This window comes from Vanessa tameamea, chromosome 23 (assembly GCF_037043105.1).
Source record: "Vanessa tameamea isolate UH-Manoa-2023 chromosome 23, ilVanTame1 primary haplotype, whole genome shotgun sequence".
Classification (NCBI taxonomy): domain Eukaryota; kingdom Metazoa; phylum Arthropoda; class Insecta; order Lepidoptera; family Nymphalidae; genus Vanessa; species Vanessa tameamea.
In genome coordinates, this window is record NC_087331.1 from 2,740,438 (window position 1) to 2,758,452 (window position 18,015).

The 18,015-nt window shown below is 33.4% G+C and overlaps 1 protein-coding gene across 2 annotated transcripts in view; it reads left to right on the plus strand.

Annotated features, from left to right (window-relative positions):
- The first annotated feature begins 306 nt into the window (after positions 1 to 306).
- Positions 307 to 18,015, plus strand: part of LOC113397704 (YY1-associated factor 2) — a 318,077-nt gene continuing 300,368 nt past the window's right edge. Inside the window, exons 1-3 of one of the 2 annotated variants that reach the window (XR_010309530.1) lie at positions 307 to 629; positions 8,211 to 8,380; positions 13,999 to 14,208. Coding sequence is in view for 1 of the 2 variants with exons in the window: in XM_026636146.2 (XP_026491931.1) it covers positions 494 to 629; positions 8,211 to 8,380; positions 13,999 to 14,103 (411 nt within the window). In the remaining variant the exon portion in view is untranslated. Of the gene's footprint in view, positions 630 to 8,210; positions 8,381 to 13,998; positions 16,241 to 18,015 lie in introns of those variants that run through there. The other variant, XM_026636146.2, reaches the window with a different exon arrangement.

An 18,015-nucleotide genomic window follows, 5' to 3' on the forward strand; every position in this document is an offset into this window, starting at 1 on the left:
TTCTTTACTACGGTGCATACTAATCTATAATATTCTAAACACAGTTTTTTGAAAGCTTTTAAAACAATAATATCATAAAATTTACTGTATCTATGTACTGTTTTAATTTATATAAACACTTATTTAAACTATTAAACGATTACCTCATCATTAGTTAAATAACAATACTTAAATAGCATTATATTTGAATTTTGTTAATAAATGACTAGAACACATAATGATTTTTAATAATTCATGTTCCTCTAAAAATTCTACTGCTATCTGTGCAATTGTCGGTAAAACGGTTACAGCAAGTGGCGCCAGCTCTGTTTTACCGACGAACATCGCCGATCTGTCATGGCGAATCGTGGTGTACGTTTCGTGCACAGTAAAACATAAATAATGATTCTTAGAAAATATATTTTACTAATGTGCGATAAAAAAACTCGTGCCTATTCTAAAATATCATGATTAATGTGTGAGTCATATAATTTAGGTTTAAGTGAGCGTTAAAATGGACAAGAAAAATGCCATTCGGAGAGGCAAGAGGCCATCCAAAGTTCTCGAAGAAAATTATTGGGATTGCAGCGTGTGTACATACAGGAATAACGCTGAAGCTTTTAAATGCTCAATGTGCGACGTTAGAAAAGGTAATTAAAAGCCATTTTACGCCTAAGTATCCAAAACCACATTATACAAAATATTTCTTAAATAAATTTCGGACGTGGATTGTTGGTTAAGAGTAATTTTCATAATTTGCAAAGTTAATTATTACGGCGAAACGAATTTGCATTGCATTAACTCGAGTGCCGTATAAATTATGCATAACCTTAAAAAGGTACGAAAGCGAGTATTGATTGGACGGAACCTAACTTTCGTCACATAAGAGAAACGTTTTGGTCAACATTCTCCTTTGAAAGTAATAGGTATAATAATTCACTATTTAAACTGCCTCAACAACTTTTACTTAAATACTGTACATCAATTTTATATATATGTAACATTAACTTAATCATATTATTCATGGCTAATTATTTTTTTATGATACTCATAAGAACATAAGTAATTGAAGTATTAATATTAAAACAATTTTTTTTTTATCTGTTATGAATGTAAACAAATTTCCTATTAAAATTAGTACTAAAGTATCCCACGGTCTAGCGCCACCGTCGCATATAACCCTATCACGATCAATTACCGTTACTATAACCCGATTCAATGTAAAGTAAGGACTTCTTAAATCGTTGGTATAAAAATCGTTGACCTTTTATCATACACGGCGTATTGTATGTCTTATTTATAATTTTATTATACCTGTATATTGTTACAAGATTATATACTTTAAATTTATATAATTATTTGCGACAAATTCTGATAAGTTTTTTAATTTGGAAATGTTCTTTGTGAAGTCTTCGTATGTTTTTTTAATACTATTTTATTTATGGAAGAGCAAAAAATATTGTTTATGTTATAAAATTTATATTTTTATTGGCATTGTCTACGATAGTTTTCAAGAAGTTTAATAAATTATGACAAACATTTAGAAGGGTGATAGTTACGTACAAAGTTATTTAAAAATATGATACGTATTTTCCTTAGTGATGTGAATTTGGGTTTTACCGACTGCGAATAATCAGCCAGATAAAAAATCGGTAAAAAAAAATTAAACGGTGTCCTAATGTCGAACGTCCCATTCCTATGTTGCTCGCACTACCGTGCAGTTTTACTACACTGCCCATCTGTTTGCGTTGTGTCATAAATCGCACACTTAATTAAATACTGACCGAAATCAAAATCTAAATTTTGGTAATTGATGTTATATTTTTTAGTGTAAATATACCTTTACTGGCATATATTATATTAATAATACCAATTTTTAATTTTTTTTTGTGGTAGTATTGTAACTAGAAATCTTAAGGCAAAATTAAAACCTTTTAGTTGTAGTCAAGAAAATGAACCTATCTTCGTTCATTAATTATATTTCTTTCTTAATTTATCTTTTTAGAATTAAGCAGTTATTTTAAAATCGTCTTAATTAGGCAGCGGATCATCATAAAATTTTGTATACACGTTGTCAGGGTTACAGAGGACATAAGGTGACACCTGTTATAACAAGAGTGGCCAAAGTCGCAGGCGATAACTGACTCATAATGTTAAATGTGTATCGTTATAAAGATGTGAAAAACAGATGGTGCTTCAACCACAAACTTGCGGTTTGCTCTACATGATGTTATTCCATCCAATATTCAGTGATAAAGAAAACACAAGCACAAAGTACCTTATGTGAATAAAAGACTTATACATTACGTACATACATACATAATGCTACAGCTCATCAAATGTACAACTTAATTAGACTCACTCGTATGTATTGACTGATCTATAAGAGTGCGAGGCGGAACAGTTAAAAAATTATTGAGTTTTTCTTTCAATGACTCAGTAGAATCTGTAGTATCTTTGTTAGCAGTGTATACACTCCCGGTCCTTGGAAATCACGTTAAAGTCTTTCGTCCAGTTCATGAACTACCGGTTGTGTCAGATCGTTATCCATCGGTCTACCAGTTTGAGGATATAGAGGATTAGTAAGTGTTTTCTGATTGTTAATATAAATGAGCACTAGTCATGCCTCTTCCATGAAAATGTCGGTCGTGATCGAAATCAATCAAGAAAACATCAATGTAACTTTTGTCCCGACGTTGAAATGAAAATCTTATTTACTTCCCTATCACAGGGCTATCCACCGGGTCAATTTGAACCATCGGAGGACCCACTCCAATGTAAATTAAAAATGTCATCGAAATCGGACCAACTGTGTTTCTATTTATAATGTATGTATGTTGGTAAATATATATGATGCTTGACCATCGAAGAAAGTAAAAAGAAAGGTGCGTTTAAACGTTTTTTGGAGTTTTTTTCTAATTAAACAAATATTGGTATCATAGAACGTTCAAAGGGATTTTCGATCTTGACATCTTCGATGCAGCATGATATACTGCAACAATATTCCCTCTTTGGCGGTGAATTTTGCTAATTTATAACGATTACGATACGTTCCCGATTCTATTCCGACTCTAACCATGATCGAACCGTAATTAGACCGTTGTGTTAGCAAATAGGAAAACTGAACGGCAACGATTACGTTTCGATTCGATAGCGATAAAGTGTCAGTCTGATAGTAGGTACCACCGTTGTTTCCTCAGCATACATTGCCTTTATTGTAACGATAAGGTCGTTTCTTGCACATTTTCCCTTTATTTAATCTATATAATTTTCATTGATGTATCAATAAATATTATTTGTTTATAATTAAATGAAATCATAATTGAAGTTTGACTTTTCGACAATTTGTCTTACATCTTTAAGTCCATAATAATTTTAAATAGCATAAGATCCATTGATCCCAGTCTCAAGATATTAGGGCGTGTACCGACACTTCCCTTTTACCAGAGCCTGCCGACGTTCTGCCCCCAGTTTTTAATCGTTATTGCTCCAGCTGCCGCTGTATGCATATAACGAACCATTGAATAGAACACGTGGATGATCGCAAGCTGAAATCCGATGAAGCACCGCTAACTACGTGTTTTAATACATACCGTGATAAAAAGGAATTCTGTCACAAGTATATCGACCAATCCGAATTGATGCAGCACGTGGTTTATTTTCCAAAAGTACTTTTTAATTTGCCCGCTTATTAAATTCCTTGATTTGTCATCTGTTGGTTTTTAAATTATTAAAATAATTCTTATATCATCGGTTTAAAGTAATAAAACGAAAATAAAATTATATTTAGCACAAAAAGCGACCTTTTCGCTTACCAGCTATTTATTCCAGAAATTTCTATACACGCATAGTAACTAACTGCACGACAATAGGAAAATATTGTACATATATATTTACTAATCAGTGAGGAGACGTTTTTAATGTAATGTTTAACTGTGTATACTTGGTGTGGGCTTTAAGCAGCCCCTGGTAGTTCACCACCCTCTCATCAGATATTCTTTAGTCAAACAGCAACGCTTGGTATTGTTCTGTTCCGGTTTGAATGCTTAATGAGACAGTGTAGTTATCCCATAGTTGATAGCGTGGTTAATATTTTTTACAGTGCTACTGCCTTACACCACCACTTACCATCAGGTCAAAAATTTACCCGACCGTTAACGTTTCATTAAAAAAAGAGACCACTAAATTAATAAAAACTAAAAAAAAAATACGAGAAGATTCAGCTCGTTTTGGAGAAGGATTTATTATAATTTAAAATTATTATGTAAGTACAAGATCAGCGTGAATTTCATGTTTATTGAATGTATGTAGAATATAAATAAACATTGTTTGTTTGTGCCCTTGGTCCCATACCCCCTCATACCCCTCATACGTCATACCTCATACCTCAGACAATCCATTCATGCCTTCTTAGGTCTTCCCCTGCATCCCTCTACGCGTCACTCTTTTAGTTACAATATATATATTTATATACTACCTACATTCAATACAAAGTATGAAATAAGATTATTTAAAATAAATACAAATGTCTCTGATTTCGATATACAAAGTCAATCGGACGACATAATCGTAGAACGACATCATCACAATGTATTTTCAGATCTATTTTTGCTAAATTCTGTTTGTTATGATAGATGAGCCGGTATCCAGTAACTTGGAACTAAACTTAGCTCACAGTTTTACATTAGAATGATAATAATTGTAATCAATGAAATATATTATATATAATTTTAAATTCTCAAATCAATCTGTTTCTATATTTTTAAAATCATTTTCCTGACTTACTACTAGTACAAAAACTACTAAACCTATTAAATTGAAATTTAGGACATAGTTTTATGACGTAAGCATTCGCTAAGAAAGGTCTTTGGAAAGGAGGCATAACTTTGTATCTTTTTTTTTTATAAACTTCGATGTAGGGACTGTTACCTTTTCTAAATATAAGTTCAAATGAAATTATATTTTTCCCTTCTATCAAATAAAAAACAACCTCAACTTATTTTCCATTTAATCTATATTTAAAATACAGCCAAGCGCGAGCGTGACTTGCGCACGCTTTAACATCGTGAATCGATTTTCAGTCTAACACTAGGTAACGGAAAGTTGCACGAAATTATTATACCTATAAAAGAGCTTGCAATAATAATATCGTAAAAAGTTGAAGCTGTTGTTATTATAATGAAATAATGTTAGGTATTTTATCATAGGCAACTTAGTTTACTTTGTATTGTAATTTAATTGAAATATAAAAGTCCTTGCAGAGTTTTTTTTTTTTTTGTTTTATGTTTATACCATTCCCAAGGAGGTCTACCATTGTTCGTTTCCTTGGACATTCAAATTTTTTTTGGTGGAGATAAGTCATCTTAATAAAGTAGAATGAGTAAAGTTATTGATGATTTCAGTTTGATTTTACATACTTACATTTGAATATTTTATGCAAACATACAAACCTAACAGAAACAAGCCCAAACATAGAAATACATGTAATGTAGACTGATGATGTATAAGATCTTCATGCAGAGAGCAAACGTGATTGAATTCATCAGCCATTTCTGCTTGATGCGTGCTCAAGGATATAACATACAGCCTATTTAAATCGAAGCAGTTGATTTAAACAAACAGTTTTTTGTGACATTTTCCATGCGATTTGTATACAATAGCTAGGTTTACTTATAAAACAACACTTTCACTAACTATTTCGTTCCGATAACGACTTCGCTTAGCCGAAACTATAATGAAAACCCTGGATTATTGAAAATCTTGACCAATGATATCGCGTCAAGTCAATGTCAAAATTGTATTGAATGGGCGTTACTATACTGTTCATGTATCATGTATGTATGACAAAAAGGTCCCATTTATTTGTTAGACGTATTTCGCCTTTTCAATTTAAAAAAATCGTACGTTTTGTGAAGGTATAGTGGCTAGTCGGAATCGCCGAAATGGAATGGTCTTGTCGTAATTTTCGTGACTCGACTTGTTTTTGAAAACTTAAAAAATTTACTTGTCCGTGTAAGGCCTATAAACTCTACCAGAAGTAAGGCTATCCTGATATATATATTGCTTAGCAACTACTTTTAGTATTTTTTGATAACATTTCTAAATTGCGTACAAATTAAAAGTGATATATTAACTTAGTGTTGCTAGTAATAAAAATTTTTGTTTAATTTTCGATTCATTCGCTTTTTTTTTGTTTCTTACATTCATATTCGGGTGATGCCAACTTAGGTATTGGTAACAACTGGTAGGTATCAATTATCAATAGTTGTTGGTTAAGTTTCAATTAATACTATTTTCCGAATCTCCTATGAATGTGAAAACGTTTATATAATTGTTAAAGCCCGATTTCGAATTACGTATTTGTCGTCTTCGGTAGCCTTCTATAAACCAATGGTAACCTCTCAAATGGTCATTCGTAAGTAACAAGCCAATGGTAGCCTCGAAGAAAATTATTTCTGACTAGTTGGCAGAATTGCAGTCTTGGCCGCCATAGGCCGCTCAGTACCAACCGCCCGTTAGTTTCTCCTAATTGGAAAAAGTAGTGATTATGATATTTCAACGATTTTATTGTTGCATTTTTATCTTAACTTGTATTGGTTCACTTATTTCAAGTTAATCGTATAAGTATAAATAATTCTTCTCCATTAAATAGTACATAAACTGCGTCTAAATCTTTTTATCTCTAAACATATATATCAAATCCCGTTTATACATATAAGATTAACATACAAACATTATGTAAATATACTATAATATATATTCGATACTAAAAACCTTTTACAACTTGTCGATAGTCTAATGTAGTTGGTTTTAAGACGAGGAAGCGTGCTAATGGCGAAATTGTGTCGTGTTGGAATATAGAAGCAGGGAAATTGAATTGAGAGGCACAGCGAGGCCCGAGGCGGAGACGAAAGTAGTTTTGTACTGTGAGAATCTGGGTATTGTGTATACTATGTATAAATTACCGCTACGTGTATTTGTGTTCTATTTATTTATTACTAAATTCAAAAAAAGAATATTATAATATACATTTTTAATTTATTTAAAATTGGACGTCGAAGATCGCGTCTTTAAATCCGGCGAAGTAACACTGAGTTTTCATATGGTTGTTTTGTTGTAGTACATTTTTCGGCGGCTAGGAAACCATTGCAATGGTATTTAGATCCGAAAGTCAGGAGGCCTTTGCCCATTTGTTACTTACGGGCAAAGTATAAATACAGTCAGCCTTATATATAAAGTAACCGATAAGATTATCAAATACAAAGAACCGTCTAAAGGATTAATAATATTCACATAACCAAAGTCGCCTAGTTTAGACCATCCAATTCGCACAAATACATATATCGGAGCAAGAAAATTGATATGAGAGCATTCAAACCCTCATTGAAACGGTACCAAGCAAAGTGCCAGTCGATTCTAAGGATTCAAAAATATTCTTCTACCTATATTTTCATCATGAAACCAAACCCTCACATTTTTAATACATTTCTAAGAGTTCGATATTTTTGACTATGATATGTGTTCCGTATTTTTGAATACTTTGGATTGATCTGTTACATTATATACTAACTGTCATATACTATATACAACTATTAGATTGAACAAAAAAAAAAGTAAATTATTGTTTTCTTTTCTGGCTTAGTTAAGTTCCAATTCTCGGCTTTACTCTACTTTTAATATGCATATATTATACATATTAACCTTCCTCCTGAATCAATTTGTTTATTGATAAAAACTGCATTAAAGTCCGTTGCGTAGTTTAAAAGATCTAAGCGTAAAGACAGTGGGAAGCGACCTTGGTTTATATTATATGTATGCTATGTAGAAATGGCGCTGACTGTACATTAAATGATGAAATGCAAACCATATAAAAAGTATAACAGTCCACGTCTTGTAACAATAAGCTATCAGGTTACAAAGGCTAATTGTCAATTGGATTAGAAGTCTCTTCGTGAATCCTTATAAAGGAACGAACGATATTAAGGCGATAAATTGAATTTTATTTCAATGTTTTTTTGATAAGTTATCTGTTTTGTAAGTAATTTTAAGATGACAATTTTCTAATATTGTATTTACTACAGTTTGAAGATACAAAAGTGGATCCCCCATAACTTCTTATATAGTTCTCAAATAAAACTTTGACCTTTTTCATAGTTCAGTCGTGATCAAATTGAAAAGATTGTAAATATGTGTCTTATAGCTTTAATATGAAAATATTTTATATTAAATAGGAACATCAACGCGTAAACCGCGTATCAACCCGGCGCTGGTGGCTGCGCAGGCGGCCGGCACCGCCCCCACGAGCTCGCAGAAACGACCACGGTCCGCCAACTCTCTCAAAAAGAAACGACGCCAGCCACGACTCAACAACGTGGACAGAAGTTCCGCGCAAACAAGAGAGGTATGGGTGACGTATTCATTTATAATTAGTTATACTTTCATTCATAAACTGCTGGTAGGGATGTCTGCAAAATATTTGGGTACCGCCCAATCATTAATTATTTTTGTATTTAAAATAGGTAGGCAGACTGGCAGTTGCCATCTGATGGTAAGTGGTTACCACATATTACATTGTCATGCGTCACTATCCTTGGCTACTAAGTTTGTTGGTGTTGCTTGTGCCTGTACTTACATTGGCACAACACAACTGCCACATTTCAAAATGTAACACAACAATACTGAGTATTGTTGCTTGGATTTGAAATGTGTGATGAATGGGTAGTACCTACGCACACACTATATTACTTCGCTTTGAGTGGTTGAGACACAACTTAGATCGCATGATTGGTAGCACATTACATCGCTGAAACGAACCAAACAAAATTAGCAGATCAATCAGAAAATGTCATGACTTGACTGTACCAGAAAATATTGTTTCTATAACGGTTTACCCTTATAGAAACACTTTTGATCAAAGATGATCGATAGTATACAAAACAAAATTTTAAATTAGTACCTAAATAGTTTTCGTTTTTTTTTGAAACTATAGATGAAAACAAAAATAATATTTTTTTCAAGACCTTATTTCTAATATGATTTTCAGTATATTTGACCCGAGTCTACTCTGAGACTTTAAATTCTTTGGACTTCCTCAGTAGTCGATAGGAACCAAGAGATTAAAATAAAACAGCAGTGACATAATTTAAAAAACATTTTATCAATGAATAGAATAGAATATTTAAGAGCTCGGTAATAGTCCTAAAAACCAAGTGTCACAATTTGATTGTTTCGGTTGTCTGCTAGTTTAGTGGTTAGTTTCAGCGACGTTAGCACGTTAGTAGTTTATACTTCTTACAATGCCAGTGTATTTGGGTGAAGATGACCGATTACCATTCTAGTCTAGCAAGTCTAATTGCTAGATTGCTTTCTTTAAATAAAATGAACAATTTCAGAAGTAATATCGTTTTATTTTAAGAAGTTCAAAATCATAGTCCGTGAGGGTTTGCCGATATTCTCTATCGGCCTGTCCCATCTCGCCCATTGTCAAGTTTTAACTAGTAACGAAGAGTATCAAATTATTAGGATGGTTTAGTTCAGTAAAAGGATTTCGTTCAAATATGGTACCAATTGTAGTATTGTAAGTTATAAGATATGAGTCAGAAATAATTAGAATATTATACTAACAGTTGTATTCGGTAGTTATTTTCTCATACCAGACGAAGATCTATATCGTTGGATAATTGCTAGATATTGTATGGGTATACTACTAGGTGCAGTGTTTTGTTCTATTCCGATATGGTGAAATAAATTCTCGTTAGATTATTTGCTACAATTTTCTAGAATGTTCTAGTAATTATGTGATAGATTCATGGTTATCGGGATGATTTAGGTTATTTGTTTTGTCTTCGACGCCTTTTTCTGTTTTATGGTAACTCCATACCGAATTTATTGTTTAAAACCGAAATAGAGTTCGTCCGCTGAGAAAATGCCTGACAGATCGGATCGAATGAATGATGTAACATGTACTAAGGAACATTAAGTCGACAAAAGAACAATTTTGAGCCAAATTTAATTTTACATCAATTAGTTCACGTAACAGTGTAACACTATAACAATGTTATGTGAACGTCAGGAACGCTTTCACTCAGCGGACTTTAGCAATATATTATATGTATATCTTGTCTAAAAATATTTGGCATGTCACTCATCTATGGTAAAATGTTGCAATTTTATCATGTAAATAAATTTAGTGTTGCAATATCAAAATATTGTTTTATTTCCGGGAAGGCGACCATCTGTTCCAAGGTGGTGTCGGGTTTATCGTCCACAAGTCCCTCGTGAACAACGTGGTCAAGATCGAGAGTGTGTCTACAAGGTTAGCGTACCTTATACTCAGAATTACCAAACGGTACTCGTTGAAGGTCATACAGGTTTACGCTCCGACTTCAACACACTCCGATGATGTGGTGGAGTGTATGTATGAGGATATCAGCCGAGCCATGCGTACCTCAAAAACTCACTACACCGTTGTCATGGGAGATTTCAACGCTAAACTAGGCAAACGAATCGGTGATGAGCTACGAGTGGGGCAATTTGGAGTAGAACGTCGGAATCACCGGGGCCACCTGCTTGCCGGCTTCATAGAGAAGGAGAGACTATATGATGAACTCCTTCTTCAAGAAGCGTGAGCACAGAAAATGGACCTGGATGAGTCCTGATGGTGTATCTAAAAATGAGATTGACTTCATCATGTCGACGAGGAAGCAGATATTCAATGATGTCTCTGTGATCAACGCCGTCAAAACTGGAAGTGATCACCGGATGGTAAGAGGCACATTGAATCTTAATATCAAGCTCGAGAGGTCCCGACTGATGAAGTCAACGCTCCGTCCTGCACCCATCAACATCCAAAACCTCGATAGCTTTCAGTTGGAACTCCACAATCGCTTTGAATGCCTGGAAAACTGCGTTGACGTGGATGAACTCAATGACAGATTCATGGAAACTGTCCATACAGTCGGATCTAAGTGTTTCAAGACTCGTAGTACAAACAGAACCAAAAAGCTCTCGGACCTTACTCTCAAGCTGATGGCGGACAGTTGCGATATGACTCTGCAGTCTTCAGACGATACGTTCAAATACCGGCAGCTAAATATACTCGCGACCTACGCCAATTTAATACAAACCGTATCAAAGAGGCTATAGAGCGGAACAAGGGCTCTAAGGTGTTCGCAAGAGATCTGTCTATCGGGCAAAGCCAGCTGACGAAACTGAAGACCGACGATGGCAGGGTTGTATCGTCCAGGCCTGAGCTTTTGAGAGAGGTTGACAAGTTTTACGGACAGACCCCAGAGCCTGATTAACCCGACACTATACCGAAGATATCCCGGACGTCAGTCTGTGCGAGATTAGTATGGCTCTCAAATAGCTTAAGAATAACAAGGCGACGGGTGATGATGGAATTACACAGCCAAATTGACTATCAGTACATCGAAGTGCTGAAATGCTTGTACGAAAACGCCACTATGTCAGTCCGAATACAGGACCAGAACTCGAAACCTATTCAACTGCAGCGAGGAGTGAGACAGTTAGACGTTATTTCTCCGAAACTGTTCACCGCTGCTTTGGAATATGTTTTCAAGCTTCTGGACTGGAAAGGATCTGGCATCAACATTAACGGCGAGTATATCAGTCACCTTCGGTTTGCTGACGATATAGTAGTCATGGCTGAAACCATGGAAGACCTAACCACAATGCTCGATGACCTCGGTAAAGCCTCCGAACGAGTGGGTTTTAAAATGAACATGGATAAGACGAAGATGATGTCGAACATCCATGTTGTGCCCACTCCCATAAAAATCGGTGAATTTACACTCAAAGTTGTCGATGACTACATATACCCGGGACAAACGATCCAATTAGGTAAGTCCAACTTCGAAAAAGAGGTCAACCGTTGAATCCAACTCGGCTGGGCAGCGTTCGGGAAGCTACGAAAAATCTTCTCGTCCCATATACCGCAGTGTCTCAAGACAAAAGTCTTTGACCAGTGTGTGTTGCCAGTGATGACTTACGGCTCTGAAACGTGATCCTTCACAATGGGCCTCATAAGAAGGCTCAAGGTCACCCAAAGGGCAATGGAGAGGGCTATGTTCGGAGTTTCTCTGCGAGATCGAATCAGAAATGAGGAGATCCGCAGAAGAACTAAGGTCACCGACATAGCCCGAAGAATTGCCACACAAGTGGCAGTGGGCGGGGCACATTGCTCAAAGAACCGATGGCCGATGGGGCCGACGAGTTCTCGAGTGGCGACCATGGACCGGAAGACGCAGCGTGGGTAGGACCCCCCACAAGGTGGTCCGACGACCTGGTGAAGGTCACGAGAAGCCGCTGGCTGCGGGCTGCACAAGACCAGTCGTTGTGGCGATCTATGGGGGAGGCCTATGTCCAGCAGCGGACGTCCATCGGCTGACATGAATATCAAAATACAATACTAGTATTATATACAAAAATTTTCATTAGTCGTTCCATAGCAATATAAAATATTTCACAAAAAGTAAAGTGACGATAGCAACAGTTACATAGTGGTAAAAGGTGTGGTAGAAGATATGCTACGATAAAATGTTTTAAATCAAGATACAAATGAAGTATTCACATATTTTACCATAAATGAAGATCTACGAACCGATAAGAAATTAAAATCTTTGAATTTTAATGATGATATTTCACTTTCGAGGCAATTCGCTACAGCTGATTTTTCACCTGCATATCCTATACATACATTACTCCTTGAAAAGCGAAGTTTTTGCGAGGTTTTCGTAATTAAGTCAAAATATTAATTCTGTAATTTTAACTTGACTTACAAGTTACACATGAATATGTAAACGATGAGCGAATTTTTGCTTGTTTTTTTTCTTAATCGCATTGCGAATGAAAACTTCTTGGTGACGTTCTGTTTTCTTAATTCTAAATTACTTATAAAGGGATTTTAAAGATGTCTGTATATGTGAACAGTATGAGTAGACTAAGGTAAAATTAACGCGGCGCAGAAAAATTTTTTGAATATGACATATAATTGGATTTTGTAATTTTTTATGTCTTAAGAAAAAAGGAGTATTGATGTAAAGTTAGTAGGGCTAGATAGTCCTTTTGTAGCGATTGTCAATTTAATTTATAGAAAAATGTATGCAATTGTAATATTTAAAACGTGATCAGCAATTATTGTATTGAATATTTAGATGAGAGGACAGTTAGAAAATGTTTCAAATTCAAAAATAAGATAGCACATATAATTTATTAATGTTTTAGATATTTCGGTATTTTTCTTATTGAAATTACAACTTAAAAATGTTTTTTCCAAGAAACGACGTACTATTGAAAATAATAATCATAATTACTGTAGTCACTTTCCTAAAGCTTATGTAATCGTTTTGTAAAGTAATGGACACTACACATGATTATTCGTCAGAAATTAAACGTTCTTCATTCAATTAATCAAATTTCTTGGTGGTAGGGCTTTGTGCGAGTCCGTCTGGGTAGGTACCACCCACTCATCAGATATTCTACCGCCAAACAGCAGTACTCAGTATTGTTGCGTTCCGGTTTGAAGGGTGAGTGAGCCAGTGTAACTACAGGCACAAGGGACATAACATCTTAGTTCCTAAGGTTGGTGATTGGTGAAGTAAGGAATGGTTAATATTTCTTACAACGCCATTGTCTATAGGCGGTAGTGACCACTCACCATCAGGTGGCTCATTTGCTAGGTCGCTTACCGACATCATAAAAAAAAATTAAACGATAAAATAGTCGCAAATTGATTAATATGAGGCTTTATATCTTCTAAGTATAGTAATTGACTTTATTATCTTTGAAAAAAGAGACTCTTACTGTAAATGTTTCATTATATTCAAATGTTCCGTTGGATTTTCTGTTGAGCGCAGTCGTATTATCAAATGTGTGGTCGTTTCAATTTAGCTTTTCTGCTAGTTTTGCTTTTGCTTTTCTGCTAGTTCTGGTAGGTCTTAACATACGAAATGTTAGAAATAATATATAAGTTTCTCATGTCCATCTATTGTCCATCAGGTAACTGTAAGCGGCGTAACAGTTGTTATAACAGAGTATAAACCTAAGAAGTCAGTTTCGAGCAGTTCCAGTGATGTTGAATCGTCGAACGACGCGCGACCTTGATGACTTTTATTGATGATCTTATTATACCTTTTTAGTAGCACTTATTTGATGGAAATGGTCTTGATCTTGAGATGTCGACAATTTATTTCCTGTTTGTACAAAGTTGTAATGTAATTTCAAATTTGGAAGAAAACGTGTAATTCTTAAATTAATTGGATCTCGAATGTTCGAAAATGTTGTTATTCGGAAGTTGTTCTACAGATTTAAAAAAAGAATTAAATTCGAGTCAAATGTATAAAAAAAGACACGTTCGATATTTAAAAAAGCTGTACATAGGGCATAGAAATCAAATTTTTCCATCTCGACTTATTCACTACTATTGTCTTAAAAGTGCATACTGTTTATCCTTAGTGTAGGTATACTTTTGATTCGTAGTATTTATTTTTTTATTAATGTCTAAATTTATATAATTAAATTAACAAAAAGCTGGTATGTATGAATTGCTTTGAAATTAATTTATTCCTCTGTATTTATTGATGTTATAATTTTGTGGCCATTTGAAATTGCATTCTTTCAAACTAAGTCCAGTTTCTACGCAGATGTTGATATTATTCCTTAACTTAAATAATATTGGTGTTAGTATTTGCGTTTCTGGTCTTAGTTTTCAAGAATGTTAAGAAGTTTTGGTCGTTTGGTGTAAATAAGAAGAAGACCAGCGTGGCACTGCCGAAGGGTAAGAAATGTAAATAGAAATTGTTTGAAGGGATTGTATAGATTATTTTAATAAAAACCTTGATCTTTTTAATGCGCTAGATGTCCTTACGATTGAAGATTTAACATTATAGAATCAACAGGATTTGTACATTGCTATTTTTTTATCGGGATTCAGATGGTGAACTTTTCGACATATTCGAAGCTATACAGATTTATGTACGACAAAGTCAAGTAACACGCACAAAAATATTCGTTAACGACAATATAACTACAAGGACCAGAGGTGATGAAATTTTTTGATCGTTTTAATCTACAAAATATTCACAATATTTGTGATTTCGAAACCGAGAAGCGTAATATTACAGTATTTTCCATATGATGATTTTTTTTATGGTTATTTGGAGAGGAGATGGGTATTTCAGTCTTCGATAAATATATTGTATTTGAGAATAATTATCATGCAGACTGCAATTTAACGTGATTGAAAAGTTGATATGAAATTATGTAACTATGTCTCACAGTAATGTTTGGTCGATATAACTGCAGTCTGCGCAAACTGGTTGAAGCTGTAAAGGTATGTGGGGGCAGGTCAATTAAATCACATTTTAGAAATAATCACAACAATGATATTGTTGTTTTATCATTAGCATTCATCGATCAACAACAAACAACACTCAAACACTTCATGAATCATCGAACGTCGCGTCACTATCACAAATCGTAAGTTTTCTTGTATTATTTTTTTTTGTCTGGTAGAGGATAGCGCAGTTTTTTAGCCAAAACACTAGGTAATATTGTGTTCGGAGCGTTAAATAAGTATTTATTCTAGCTTTAAGTTTTTGGATTAGTATTAATTTGACAAAATCACAAATTAATATTCGATGGCGGTGTGATAGAATGTGTTTTTGGAAGTCATTTGTTTTTTAATCGTTCAACAATCGAAATACATATATATGGCTGTTTTGTCGTTGTGTGTTGTTCGTGTTTTCAATAGTTTCCGAACGAAATAAAACGCTAGATGTCATTAATAATAAATTATTTCATGAATAAATAATAATGTATATTTTGCGAATACGATGCAGTATTTTTATACGGTTTCATTAGTATCTAACTTAGAATGCAATGTTTGTTTTGTTAGCGATTACGTTATAACGTTACGCCATGGATTCTAATTTATGTTAGACAAAAGTGTATCGATGTGGTAGATTATAGGACCTGTATCTGTATAATATTAAATGTGGATTGGTTTGTGTCCTGTGTGTAATTTTTTCTCTATTTTTTAAATAATATTTAAAAGATAGTTATAAAATTGTTTCATTTCTGAATATATAGATCGAACTATGTAGACTTACGCGAAGCATCTGCTTCGACTTTATGTAACTTGTTCCAAATGTGAAAAATTACTACTTGTATAACTCGTAACTTATAATTTTGCTTTTTTTTGTGACTTAATGGAATTTAATGTTAAAGGTCTTATTTTTGTACGTCCTAGTTTTGACAGATTCGATTCAATTCTTAATTGCTTTTAGTTATGCAAACATGGCACAGATTGCTTCGACTTTGTCATGTAGGCCCACAGATTTGTTTTAATGTCACTTGAGTTTGACGTGATCTGACTTGACGAGGATCTGTCAGATGCTTTTTAATTTATTTTTTTTAATTTTTGATTTCGTATGAATTAAAGGCTACGTTTTAACATAATTGCTAACATATAACGATATAGTGAAATAGATGGACACCAATTTTAATTATGAAATAATAGGCGTTTTTTAATGTATTACAATTAGTAGGAATTCGTAGTGAATGTAAAATTATTCAATGATCAATTTTACAATTATATTCTATGTACAGTAATATCCGGATACATTTAAAAATAAATAACGTAAGTCTGGGCGCAACTTATTCCTCCTTTTTTTTTCTTTAAAGACAACTTTATTGAAAATAAAAACGTACATTATATTATTTCTTGTACAAGTTATTGTCTATATCCTATAACTAAACAAAAAGCATTCGGTTAATTATAAATATATTAAATACATTTTGAAAAAAACCCTTTGATAATAAATTTAAGAAGTAAATTGTAGTAGCTCTGTACTTACAAGCTGGTAATCGTAAGTTTGGGTATTACTGTTTATACATATAATTGTACTTCTTAATGCCAACATAAACACTTTTTTTAAAAAAATACGTGAACTGTAGTTGTTATACAAATAAGTTATTGAAAACATAAAAATGTGAGCGCTTACGTTTCGTGTTTATGTTGGCGAGTGTGTAAGGGGCCTTAGGTAAAAAAATAGAATTATTCCAAGCGAATAATTCATATTTAAAGTTATTTTGACTGATGCTTTTCATTTTAATAGACTGAATTTTGTTATTTAAATAATTCAAGTAAATACAACAACATTTTACAATTTTTATTTATAATTGAAATAATTGTTTAAATTGCGGCAAATATGATAGTGTTATTAAATTAAATTACTTTTAAATCATGTGACAAGACAACAAAAATGTCGAAACATAAATTATTATTTTTGTTTTTTTTTTTTTTATTTTGTTTTTCTCGTGTAACTCGAAGGTCTTCGACGTAATGTCATAAGTTTTGTCTCACATGATTTTTTGGTGACGATATAAATTAAAATCTATATTTCAGCTAAATGTTAAATTAATTTGTAAATATAGCGCTAAATGTTAATTATTTTTAAGATCAATATCGATGTATTGTATTGTATATAAAGAATGTGGAAACTAAAGTTTGTTTTGTTATTTATCCCAATAATTATAGGAGCATTACTTTACCTCCTAGGGCCTTTTGGTGATCTCGGTGTTCCATATATAAAAACATCGTATGGATGTATGCATGTATGTAAATAATAAAGTATTTTAATATAAAATAAAGTGCTACGGAATCAAGTATGATATTAATTACATGCCTAATAATTACAAAATTATTAAGTTATTATAATTGTCTGTTATGTTATACGTGAGTTAATTGGTTTTGAAGTTGGTTTGATTGTACATAATTGTAATAGATATTTATCGTACACAGGTATACGGGAATATTCGTAGAGGGTAATGTTTAGTTTTTAGTAATTACGCTGGTTCTTCTCAGATCGGATGCCTTTCCCAACTGGTAGATTTATTTTAATACGTAAGTATAATACTGAAGGTATAATGATGAAGAATTTTATTTAAGAATAATCATTGTTGTTGGTCGTGGATTAGTTTTTTGATAACCATATTATTATTTTTTTTTTTTGA